The following is a 13264-nucleotide window of genomic DNA, read 5'->3' as shown; positions in this document are numbered from 1 at the left end:
TGGTTTGCTTCTGTGACTGCTGCTTGAAAATACTGTCATGGTAAACAAAACCTGAACTGTGAGGGTTTTTTTTCTTTCCTGTGAAAAAAACCTTCTGTTTTGAAAAGAAAACTGGTTTTGCTCCTCCCTCGGGCAGTTGCTGGAATACGAGGTATGGAGTGGACTGGAAAGGGTAAGCTGTTGGCATCCCATCAATGATCACTTAGCCATCCCCCAAGCAGGTTCACACGTGATACTTGCAGCCATGCACCACATGACAGATTTGAATATTTTCCTTTTTGGCCAGGTATATATGTCATTGGTCAAATATCTCTTTCTCCTCCAATGATAGCCATAAACCAGTGTGTGGACATGCAAGTAGAGGCCACCATATTATACAGATGGGGATCTACACGGTGATAAACCTTCACCTTTTCATCGCTTTCTTTCTCACACACTGTGTGAGAGATCATCGCCATAATCTTATTTCTGTACGAACTGCAGGCCTCCCTCCAAATGTGCACATCTTGCTGGCAACAGTAACGCAGTTCTTACTGGAAATCAAAGATCTCCTGATGGTCTGTGTACATGTCAAGAATGGCTTTTTTTTTTCCTTAAGCACCACACTGTCCAACCTTTGTGGAAGAGGGCCCACATAACTCTGATTTTCAACGGTGTTGAAAAAAATGGAGGAAATAACATTGGCAGACCTCAATACCCAACACTTACGGAAGACTGCTTAGTTTCATGGGTAAAAACTTTAAAAGAGCCTATGAAAATGAAAACTCTAGTTGCATATCAGTTTAGCACCCTGGGTGATTAATTACACACCCCGTTTTTCTTTCAGCAGCTGGCTGACAGGGTCCTGCATACCCGGCTCCCAACAGCTTTTACTGTAGCTGGGTGGAAAGTCTGATCATGTCTTAGCTCTCTCTGACTTTGTACTGGCCCAGTCTGAAATTTTTTTCTGAATTCATAATGCTTAAATTAACAGTAGAGGACTCTAGTTGAAGCTGTGCGTGCAGACAGCTTCGAGACTGAGCTAAGAAAATTCACCAGGATCGAACATCTGGCGTAAGTCATCAGAAACTTTCTCCACACCCCAAAAAAGTGCTTGGTGAGCCTCATGCTGCAATACCTCATTCAAATTAACAAACCTGTGCTTTTCCCCGTACTGCCTAGCCCTGAACCTCTGGACAGGCCTTTTCCTCCGCCGTGTGCGCTCTGTGGAAGCCACAGTTTGGGCTGATGTCCTCTCCACCACCCCCCTTACATTTGAGGGTGGGGGTAAAGACAGACTTTCAAATACACTTGGGAGGACAGCAGCTTCCACCATAAGCGGTCTAACAGGACGCCCTTGACTGCATGATGCATTTTCTGCCTCTTCTTTGCTGCGTTCACCAATGGATAAGAAAACATGTGGCAAAGGCCACATCTCAGGTGTAACTGTAAGGTCCCCCACCACCATGGGCAAATTGAGCTCATCCCACCACCCACCATTCTCTGCGTGACACCTCCACATTATCCAGCTCTTCTGGTTTGCAAGGTCATTTTTTTCCAGGTGCCCCTGGGGCTTGGTGATTCTGACCCAGCACTGCTGCATTTTCTCGCCTCTTCTTTCAAAACCTCAGATTAGAGCAAGCAACCTCCAGATGGAGCTCATGATGCACAGACCTCACCGTGCCGTAGGTCTCCTCCGACCGCAAGGAGGGAATCCCGGCTGTATCTGTGGGTACGGTCCCCTGAAGAATGCTTCCTCTTCCTTATCTAAGGAAAACTGAAGCTATATGTAGCACTCCACTTTCTGGAATGGGAAGGAGCATTCATAAGGTCCTTCAAAGCATTCAAAGGAGCCCAGCACCTATTTGGTTACCTACTTGTCGAACCGGGTTTACAGCACCGTAAAAAGCCACAGGCCGCAGAGAGATGTCATTAACAAGTAGACCGTCCTGTAGCCAGCTCACGGGCCTTGCTCCAGCATTCAAAAAGGGATTGTTTAAAACTGCTATTTCCTGCACAGAGCACACGATCAGTTGGTATTTTCTTTGCAACATGTGTTTACCTCATTATCATACTTACTTTCCACTGCCACAAAACTTCCAGTTCTGTATTCACCTAATAAATACTCTTAAATTTATGGGGCATCAGTGCCCTAAGGGCCACGAGCACCTAATATTTGGGCAGCTGCCTGCAAGATATTTTGGTTTGCAGTTCTATGCATAAAGCAATATATATTTTGATACCTGCATAACACCACATTCTGCTGTTCTGGGGCACAGAATTATACACACACACTCAGCATAGCTGTAGACGTGATATGGAGGGGGTTTTATGTTCATTTTTTTACATTCTGAAAATGAAGTGCTGTCTTAGGAGCTCTCAGTTTCATTTTCAAAGTGAATGTGAGGTAAGATGTGAAAAGCGTTCTTTACGTTAAAGGAAAGGTCTATATATCAGCCCGATTTGCTTAATTATGCTTTTAAATTGTGGAAGTGTTTTGTTGATTGCGCAGCTGTGTGGATGTATATGCAGGTGTATGCACACTTTCAACCATGAATATATTGCTTTGTTTCTCTGCTTTGACCTGTTAAACCACTTGAAACTCAAGTTCATGCTTTTGCTGGATGCAGTCTGCCGAAACTGCACTCTTAGGGCATTTCAAGCGACTCGCCTGTTTATGCTGAGGACCTGTTTCAAATCCAGTTTCTTGTAACACCCAGAAATGAGATGTGCAGGCTATTCTTAGCTAAGAATAGCCCGCGTGTGATATGAATCCAGCTGCAGGTGATTGCTCAAGGGAAGCCTAATTGAGATTAGGCTCGTGGAACAGCAGATCAAAACTCACCTGTGCTGGCCCCAGTGATGAGAGCGCTTGGACGCACAGCAGACAGCTCACCAGCTCCTCCAGGCTCAAAGCAAAGGCACGGAGCCTCCCTTTTTTGTAGGGATCATGTTTATACCCCTGTATATAGAGATACACTTGCTGAAGCTTTGACCGTACGGTCAGTATACAATGTATGCAGTTGGTTTGAATGCAACACATGGACTCTGACAAAAATTGGTGTTCGTGTGAACCGCAAAAATCTTCATACATAAGGAAATTTTTAAGACCTGGCGAATGTAATACCAGCAAAGCAGAGTCTGCTTCAAAAGGGCGGTTCCAAAGGGAAAGATTTACCCAGCGGCTTCTTACACTTTCTTCTGTTTGTCAATCGATTATTTTATTTTCATGCAGAAGCCAGCGACTAGCAGACACCTTTTGAAGACGTCCCTTGACAATAGCTTCTCCTGATTTAATTTGATCTTGTTCTATTGTCCCACCAGACTTGGTTGGGTCTGTTTTGCCGCTGCTGGCCCTCCTCTGTTCTGCCGTTGCTTCTCCTGTATGCTGAGTCCAGTTCAAGCTTCATTGCTCCCCACGGGGCAGAACAATGTCATGCTGAGCATCTTCCTTTGTTCATCTTCATCCTGAAGCCCACCTCCACTTTACCATACCCCCAAACATCCCCTTCATACTTTTGTCCCGCTCCTGAGTTGCACAAGTGGTTTTGCTGGGAGTTGAACCTAACCAGAAACCAGCCTGAACCATGATTTTCTCCCTCCTCCAAGCAGAAACTGAATCTGAATCTGTATTTCGAAGTTTTGCGTGGGGCCTTCAGTCCCGGTGGAACCTGAACCAAAAATGTTTTTGTTGGGCGCCTGTCTCCCAGCCGCCCCTCTTCTTTGGGAGCCTTTTTTGGAGGTCCATCCAGTGCAGAACACCGTGGGCGGTATCTCTGGCTAAACCCGGCGTTGCCCAGTGTGGCTCCAGCCCCAGCCCGCGTCTGTTGGCTGTGCACTCACCTCTGCCAGGAGTCAACCAAAAGGGCTGGCTCCCAGCCTGACAGCTGTCCTGGGCAGGAGCTACGTTTGCCATTCGAGCAGAGCTGGGCAGGCTGCTGGGTTATGAGCTGGCAGCATGAAGCAGCACAACACCAGGCAGCCGGGCAGCCAAATCTCTCCCTTGTTGTCCTCCCTAATCAGAGCGGAGTCGGGGAAGGTCTGAGATTTGCTCTTATAAATTTCTTTTTTGGGGGGGAGGGGAATATCAGAGCTGTCAGCTCGTGATAGGGTGGGATGACATTTCTTTGCAAAAAGCCAGAGGAATATTGGTGTGAAATCTTGTAACTTACTCGTTTGTCTCCTTATTCCCCAACCACAAATAACCACCCCATTCCCTCTACACCTCTTCAAGAAACAGCAATCCAGACTGCTCCGTAACAGCAAGGCAGTAACATCCTAATTGCTCTTACATGCTAGGGTAATTATAATGGGGTCTGTGGTGGGAAGATGATTTATTTTCCAGCGTTGAAAGCACAGCTGTAAGTACACAGACCTTCTCTGTGCTTCCTCCTGAAACAGCTCTCTTGGCTTCTCAGGTGTCTCACCACAAAACAGATGAAACCGTTTTCTCTCTCCAAATCAGCAGATTTGCCTAAGAACTGTCATCGGCTCTTGTGAAGCAGTCAGACAAGGAGACATGCCGTGAAGCGCTGATGCTCTGCAGATTCTCTTCTGTGGCTCAAAACACACAGACAAGCACGCGACATTTTAAGCGCAGGCCCAAACAGAATCAACTACTGAGATTGCATCCTGACTCACTCCCGACCTCTGACTCTCCCATGGCATTTACCTCTTGCTGCCCGATGTGCCCAGCAGTAAAATGTGTCTAATTTCACAGAAATGGAGCTGTACTCAATGAGTGAAAGCTGGATCTCTCTGAAGGACACTGGTACTAGGTCTAGGACTTTTGTAAAGAGCTTTGTTAGCCAGGATTGAAAAGTGCCATTAAGTGTCTCCTCCCCCTGAAGGAGGGAGAGAGCGGAGGGTGACAGGATCTCTCCTGTGGAGGAAAAGATAGAATTCAAGTTATGCTTGAAATGACTACAAAAAAGCATTCAAGACATTTGGATGGGCTGCTGAGAGATAGCAAATAGGCAGGAGATACAATTTTATTATGCCAAAAAAAATATCCTGCTTAGCTCTTGTGGCACCTGGGTAATTAAAACCCTGCCTCGGATTAGGCCCAGGTTGTTCCCCAAAGACAAATGTGAAGATGTGCTCTTTTTAGAGCATGGAGTAATGGTTAGAGGTTACAGCTCTGACCATATGATTGCTTTCATCTCATAAAATGAGAAAAGCATGAATGAAAAAACCCTCTAACATCCATTAGGAGAGAACTGGCTGGGTAGTCCAGAGGTACAGACACTTTAATCTCTTTTATACTCTATCAGAAATAGATTCCGTGCCTGTGAACACTGGCCATATATTTCTCTCTAATCATCCTTTCACAGGCTAGATCACATCAGCATTGGTCTGTTCAGGGATGGAACAACTATGAAATCTGGAGTGGCTTCCCCACCAAGAGTATTGCTTCACAGTCCAGCAGCTTCCTCATTTTTGCCTCTGTGCTGGGATGTAATTGGTCTTCATTCTTCTTATGGGTGTTAGCCCAAGATATATGCAGCTGTGCCCAAGAAAGTCCTGTATCCAGCAGCATTTTACAATAGCTCTTCTCCAGTCCCATAGAGCTGATCTGTGGTGGCTAGAGAGAGAGAGATGCAGAGTATCTACAACCAGTATTGTCATCTTGCTTAAAACCAATATAAAATTGACAGCAAAACAGATTTCAATGTTGTACCCTGCCTCCCCTCTATTTGGAATTTGCTGAAATGTGTCATGACTGTAGGGTTAACCCAAACCAGTAAAACTCTTTTAATAATGACTTGTCTTTGTCTCTACTAGGAGCAAAGATTTGCTTAATGTTCTGTTGTCTTTTTTAACAAGCATCCAGTGTCAATGGGACTTCATTAGAAGAAGGTTTTTTTTAACTACAGTTCTTGCTCCAATTTGTATTTTGTAATAATCATGTTCAAAGAGGAAAGAAATGTCATGTCCCAAGCCGGGGCGGGGGGGGATGCATCGAAATAATACAAAGGAACTGGAGCTGTGCAACAGCAGGAGAAGGAAGAAAATGCCAGATCCTCTCTGCAGCCACTCGGAGTTTATTAGAAATAGGAATAGCTGCACTGGGCCGGACCAAGGCTCCCCTTAGCTTCTTATCTCTTGGATGCTCAGAGGAAGAAGCGTAAGAAACCATGTGTGTGTGTACACTTATATGCGTATATATGTGCATATGTATATACACACACACACGTATATGTCAGACTGTCCTCAGAGGTGCACAGTGGTAGGACAGAGGCAACAGTCACAAGCTGCAGGAAGGAAAATTCCGATTAGATGTTAGGAAAAATTCTTCACCATTGGAGGGGCTCAGCACTCGACTGGACGAGGGCCTGAGCAATCTGAGCTAGGCTGGGCTGGCTTTCTGGGGATTAAACTTGATCACATCCAGAGGTGGTTTCCAGCCTGAGCTATTCTAATTCATATATATAGACACACGTACACATGCACGTGCACATACACATATACGTTTTTAAAATATATGAAGCTACATACACATATGTATGTGGTACACTCCCTCTTTATATTCTGTATGGAAAAGGGTACAACCTGTTGTACTGTTGGCTAGTCTTTTCAGTGAAAAGAGAGAAGACCTTTTAGACACGCTCCTCCAGACACACTCATTCAGTGCTGTTGGTCATGCAAATTTCAATGAAGAGATCGTTCCTTCCGAATTGAGTAGGGTTTCTGGCACGGGCCATTCTCAGGAAAGGCTTTGCAAAATCTGAGTTAGAACTATAATTTAAGTCAAACTAGAGAAAGCATGCTACAAAACAGCTTTCCACGACCAGCTAAGCTGCTGGATCTTTCTTTTGTGAGCCTGAGTAAGTGTTGGGGCAATGGATGAGGATGGTTGTTGTGGAACTGGAAGGTCAGATATTGGGAAAAATTATGACCTTTCTTCTGTAAGGAATGACAGTGTGAAATGAGCGCTGTGCATGAGGAGTGAACGGGCTGTTGTCTCTTAAACTCTGGGTTAAGTTCTTGCTTCGGATCCTGTTACCTTTTGCACAGAAACTTAGTTTATTTCTACATTCCCTTCAGCCTAAAGCAATTTATAGCTCTCGTTCTTCCCCTTGTGAGTGGGTGGGAAGCTCTTATTTCAGAATCCTTTAAATAACCAGACTCAATTTCACCCTCATAAATTTGATCTCCAACACACATCCCCTTACTAAATAAGCAAATATTTTTCCTAAAACCAGTTTGGCTTATTCCTAGGTTGACCTTTTGTCAACAAAACATGAAGATATTATCGTGATTGGAAACACTTCTCTCAGGCCCATAAACCGGGCAAACAAAAAAGGGGAGAGGGGAGGGGCGAAGGGCTAGGGCTTAAAAACCTCATTTTGGAAATGTCAACTGGGCAACCAAGCAGCATGAATCATAAAAAACAGTGAAAGAGGCAGAGAAACAATGTGTGAACAGTTATTGCAGTGCAAGAGCTGGTAATTCACTGTATACATAACAAATCTGTCCGTTAAGCTGGGAAACAATATTTCACTTTTAGTCCCATGGCACAGCCAGGGGTTTTCTGCGCAGTGGGCTGGGTTCAGATGGCACGGCCTCCTCGGGTGAGCGAGGGTGGGGAGAAGCTGCCAGGGTGCCTTGCAGAGGTCCTCAGCTCGTGCACCGCCACAGGCAGCTCGTGCTGGCTTTTCCAGGAGGGACACCAAGGATGCAAGAGGGTCCCTCCTCCAACCCAGCTGTGATGGCCAGCCTGGTGGGCAATTTTCACATGCTACAGGTGAGGGAGCAGCTTCTCCAAGGTGCCCGTCACCTTCCTTTGCCAGTGAAATTAAAGGTAAGGGGTGTTTGCTCTTCATTACCCCAGTGGGAATTATCCTCACCAGGGATGCCAGTCCTGCTGCCTCCTCCAGAGGTCCTCCAGAGGTCCTCCAGACCTCTCCTGCCTCTGCTGGTCCCCAGAGTTCCAAGCACACGAGTTTGACCCATGCAGTGGCAGGATGCCCCAAAGCAGCCAAGTGTAGTTGGTGGGCACAAGCTGGTCGCTCTTTTTCCTCTTCCGGTCCAAGCCCAGGCAGGTGTCAAGTGAAGTGAGTGGTTAGGCATAGCCTGTTCAGGCAAGCTGCTTCGTAAACCTAAATAAAGATCTTTCCAGAAGTTAAGAAATGCTGTTCCCATGACTTTTGCGGTTTCAGTGTCATTGTGAGGAAAGGCCTGGGGTAAGCACAGAAGAAATGGTTCAGTAAACTCCAGAGTGGCATAATTCCCACTAGGGAAAGCTTGCTACTCATCATACAGGTCTTCAGTAGCAGCAGGACAGGGTGACCTATCTCAGTGACCTCTCTTGGACATGCCCCTTCCCAGCTGATTCAAACCCCTCTCATCACAGTGGCACTGCTGAGCCAAGAGGCAGCATGGACTGCCAAGTATGTGGTGTCGGAAAACTGGGAAGGGCATTACCCACCACCAAAAGGAGTCCCTTTTCAAGGGACTGGGAGGCAGCCTTTTCCTCACCAACCTTCTGGGTCAACCAGCAGCTACTGATCCCTCCTTTTCCCTGTGATACTGTAGTGGGTTGAGTAAACCAAACAAGGTTTGGTGAACAGGAGAGGCTAGTCTGGGCTGTGACCTCCTGGAGCAGTCTGGGTGTCACGTCTGTTCAGGTAGCCAGCCTCTCCTGACCTTTGCTTGTGACTTTTCCCCTCTCTTCTGTTGGCACATGCTTGCTCTGAAATACGCACAGGTGGGGCATCATTGACCAGAGCAAGGCAAGTGAAGGAGAAGGAAGGTGCTGAAGTCTGTCGTGGAGTCAGGTTAGGTCTACTTCACCAGCAGAAGCTGCTCGCTTGTAGCATGGCAAGGGAGAGGCCGGCTGGGCAGCCGCAGGGGCAGGCAGACCGGTGGCTGTTTGAGCTGACTGCTCATGTAGCGACTCCATCCTGCTCGCACCTTTTCATCCTTGCCTTAGACAAGCTGCATCCTGGGTTAGCCCCTGCACATCGCCACCAGTGCCATCATCAACTCCAAAACGACACAGGAGTGTTGGTGGAAGAACTAAATGGCGAGTGTACAATGTTGCATTAGAGAGGCAAGATATCACAAAAAACATACCCAGGATCATGCCCAAGGCAGATAATGGGCATTATCATGGTCAGTGGAGTGACAGGGGTCTGTCTCTGTTTTCATGTCCACATTACCACTTGCTATGCCTTTACTGGATGTCTCCCTGCCATCACAGAGGGCAGAGAGGAGCGGGAGATGAGAACACAGTTCTTAACAGATTTAGGGAAAGGCTGAAGCTGTAAATCAAGATCTTCAATGCATTTCATCTCCTTCCCTTTCAGTATTTAGCAAGAAAACAAATGCATACACAGGAAATAAGGAACAGATGCACAAGCGCATCTCGGGACAAATAAATTAACATTCAAGTAAGCAGGCAGGCGAGAGTAGCAATAAAGGGGAATTAGACCACACAGGCACCATCAACATGGGGCTGTATCTCCAAATATTGCCAACACCTGAGAAGGCCACAGCAAAGTGAGCTCTTCCATTTTTGGCTGTGGCGATCCCAGGCCAGGACTTTGGCTATCAGTACCTGATGCTTTGGTGACTGGGTGGGTAGTGATGCTCCCCAAGAATAAACAATCATTGAGGGATATGGAGAACAAGAGAGAACCCCCCGGTTCACTCCTTTTGGGGCAAATTCTCTCTTTCCACAACAACCCAGGCAGAACTTAGGGCAGGGACTGGAAAGCCATCATATCCCGTAGATGCTCTTGGATTTGAGTGTGGCCAGTACCTTTCATCTCCCACCTTGTATACAGAAACCTGGTGTTTTTTCTACTGGATCTATGAGGTTGAGACATTCTTCCCTTGTCACCAGTGCTCCATAAATCTTCACCCAGCAGTGTGCCAGGGCACCAGCCTGCAGTTCTGTGTGGAACAAGGTCCTGCAGCACCCACAGAAATGCAATACAGCCTTGATGAACTCCTCAAAGGCCAAGAGCAGCCCGTAGGCACTGTAGAGTCTTAGGCGGCAGGGCAGGGTTTGTCTCTGAGCACCTGGATCACCTCAGGCCCACATGCTTGCCATGCTCCCATCTTGCTCTCCTAGTTTCTGCCTTGTGTGCCTAAGACCAGCATCTCTTTATGTGTTTTAATCAAAGGTCTGCCCAGCCTTTTCTGATTAAATTGAATGGATCACATGGCACAATTACCACAGTGATTTGTACTTAGGCCCAAGTGAAAATTAAGCTCAGCTTTGAGCGTCTCTTTCTTTCTTTGCATTCCCCCCAGTTTTGATTGCACACGTGGGACTGCATCTGCAGAAAGGTTATGGTTTGTACTGTATTTTGCACCATTCACTGAGCACCTCTGGATGCCTTGAGAACCGCATGGACTGCAGGCAGGCAAATACTGTGCTGCATGAGAAGAGAGGTGACTGCCCTGCCCTAAGGACATCTGAGGTGTTACAGCTGCCAGACAAAGGAAAAAGCAGGGACATGATCACAATAGTACCCGCGTGGCATTTCTGTGCCCAGCTTTTGGAAGGGCAGCTCTGCTTATCAAGTGCTGTGGGAGAGCTGAACCTCTTGGGTCAGCAGAGCCCACCGAGCCCACCACAGCTCCCAAAATGTCCTCGCTGCTCCACTGTCAGGCCGTGCCTTTCCCTCCACACGCAGCCCTCCAGGCAGCTCTTTTCCAGCTGTGCTCGAGGACTGAGATTGCATTTCTTTATCCAGGTCCATGTGCAAAGTTTCCCCAAGGTGGTGTTTCACTGGGGCTTTCACCCAAGGCCTGGGAGGTCCCCACTCCTGCTCCCCAACCCTCACTGCGGTGCCTCTGGGGGTTCAGGGAGGCCGGACAGTGATGTCCCCTGAGCCTGGAGAATTAAAGAACTGGCAAAAAATACTAATGTCATCCCTGTGATCAGCCCACCTCCCACTGCAGAAGGGAAGGGGAGTTCTGCTCCTCCTGCCTCACTTGCTCCAGATAAATGCACTCTGCTTTCCAGCTAGACCAAAGCATTTGGTTAATATCTGAGTTAATTCCTGTGTTCGTTCCCCAGATAGGGCAAAGGTCGGGCACTTGGAATAAAATATCTGCACGAGGCCTGCCTCCCAAGTTATAAATGATAGCAGCATGCTCTTTCTTTCTTTTACCCCTTCCCTCCAACCACAACACACGTTGTTCCTCCTCTCTCTCCTCTATCTGTCATCTACCTCCCCTGGACCTTGCTTTTCAAGTCCTGGCTGCATTGTCTTTTCTCCTGAACCTCCCTCCTCTCCTCTCTCTCCATACATTGCACAGATCACTCAACCGTGCACTTGGCAGGAGCTGGGCTTCATTAGGTCTCTTTAGTTATCATGCTCTTTCGTTAGCTGCCCAGAGACATGCTGGAAGCACATTGCAGGCTGTCCTTCAGTGGTCAAGCGATTTGGTGGGGTGTTGGCATGAAGGTCTTTGCAAGTCAACAGGAGCACTCAGAAAGTATCACCGCATGCTGTCCATCTTAAGCACGCCGCAGTGTGCCAGCAGGAGGGAGGTGGTACTTTCCCTTGTCAGAAGGGCATTTCCTCCATGTCCTACAGCCTTTTGCTAGGGAAAATATTTATTTTTTCCTCCATGTCTCCAGATCAAAAGGACTATTGCCCCTTCCTGCCAAACAGACCATCTTAATGCGCATGTATGTGGCCTCACAAGTCATTTCCCCACAAAAACAACCATTAAAACTTTTTGCTGCTGCGTGGAGGATTCCCTGAGCAGCCTGCGCTGGTGAGTCTTGCTCTTTAATCACAGAGCAACGTGAATGGAAGGGACCTGCTTGGCTGTATCTAGTCCTTCACTATCACAGGCAACTAGGTCACAAAATCCTTTGCAGAGACCGATTCTTAGATCCAGGGAGCTATTCCAGGAAATGTTTGGTTAGCAAGAGTAATATTTATGTTAAGCATGAACCAGAATCAAGCCTCAAGCGCAGGTTTCAGTTCTGGTTTGGCCTTTCCTGAGCCCAATCCCAACAACATATGAAATCTCTAAACCTTCAGGTTTGCATTTCACGCTCTGTCTTACGTGCGTGTGTGCTTCCAACCAGGCTATCTTGGTATTCTACAGTGAAGAAATAACTAGCTTGCATTTAGCTGAAAGACCCTGCCCAGGACTCCCATGTATCACCCACTGAGCGGGTCCCAAAGTGCACGACAGGCTATGGAAAGGTTTCTAAAAACCACTTGGGGTCCTGCTGCGAAGCAGCCACCTCTGAACACATTGCAGCACTCACTGAATGGCTTCCAACAATGCGAGAGCTTCATTTGTGAGACTCCTAAGGAAATTGCATCCAGTTGTCATTGCAAAAGAGGGAATTTAAGGCATGCACAATGTAATTATTCCCACTGGGAACTGCCAAAAACAACAAGGGTGGCACCCCATTGCTGTGAAGAAAAAAAAAAATCTGTGGAATATCTACTGCTGTGTGTGGCCAGGACTTTGATGTCCCATCTCCTCCGAGCACAGCCCTTCCCCACGGTTCCCCCTCTGCCAGCCTCCCAGGCCCTCCAAGTGCCACAGGAGAGCACCGACCAGGCTGGAGGCAGAGGCGAGCCCTGCCAAGCAGCCACAAGCTACTTGACTGCCCGGTGTGGGAGCACAGAAAGGTTTGGAAGGTCAAAATTTCATTTATAACATGCTATCAGCGAATCATTTAGATCCGGGTAGGCATTTAGGTACCAAGTTCTCCTGGATTTAACCAGGAGTTTGATGTCTAAATACTTTTGAGTCTGTAAAATGAGGATAACAGCACCTCAAATTTTCACAGAGGTTTTGTGAGGAGATGGAAAGTCCACCTGGTGAGGTGGGCAGCACTGCCAGACACAGGAAGCCTTAGGGTCATTGTCCTTCTTCACCAGGATCTCCAGGCCAAGACCAAAGCAGAAGGCTCAGTGCCACCACGCTGCTGCTTCCCTGCCATCCACAGGATTTCCTGTTGGTATCCACAAGTCGCAAGGCTTCCCACCCGGGTAGCCCCCTGCTTTTGCAGAAGCTCTGCCGCAAGTAGCTAAAGACAGCCATCACTGGTCTGTCAGGCTGGAAAGGCCAGGGAAATAACTCATCAGTAAGCTGTCCCAGGCTTCCCCACCACCCTCTGGCCTCTGCAAAATGTCTTCTGGTGTCACCAGAGTTTGAAAAGACCTGGGAAGGAACACCTGGATCAGATCTAGGCTTCATTAATCTGTAAAACATCCTCTTCTTTTTTCTCTAACCAAGCTCTTCTCCTCCCAGAGTACAAAGGAAAACACAGCAAAGAGCTCTGGGGGAGGCT

General features: G+C 47.4%; 1 protein-coding gene across 3 annotated transcripts in view; it reads right to left on the bottom strand.

Moving 5' to 3' along the window:
• Window positions 1–108: 108 nt before the first annotated feature.
• Window positions 109–13264, bottom strand: part of LOC134512860 (uncharacterized) — a 99645-nt gene continuing 86489 nt past the window's right edge. For 2 of the 3 annotated variants that reach the window (XM_063328670.1, XM_063328671.1), the window contains exons 5-6: window positions 5381–5563; window positions 109–4861 (exon numbers count right to left, since the gene is read on the bottom strand). In XM_063328670.1, the coding sequence (XP_063184740.1) occupies window positions 4784–4861; window positions 5381–5563 (261 nt within the window). In that variant the 3' untranslated portion in view covers window positions 109–4783. The remainder of the gene's footprint in view (window positions 4862–5380; window positions 5564–13264) is intronic. The other variant, XR_010070274.1, reaches the window with a different exon arrangement.

Source organism: Chroicocephalus ridibundus, chromosome 3 (assembly GCF_963924245.1).
Source record: "Chroicocephalus ridibundus chromosome 3, bChrRid1.1, whole genome shotgun sequence".
Classification (NCBI taxonomy): Eukaryota; Metazoa; Chordata; class Aves; order Charadriiformes; family Laridae; genus Chroicocephalus; species Chroicocephalus ridibundus.
The sequence above is the reverse complement of the archived record's forward strand: the minus strand, read 5'-3'. Positions and strand labels throughout refer to the sequence as shown.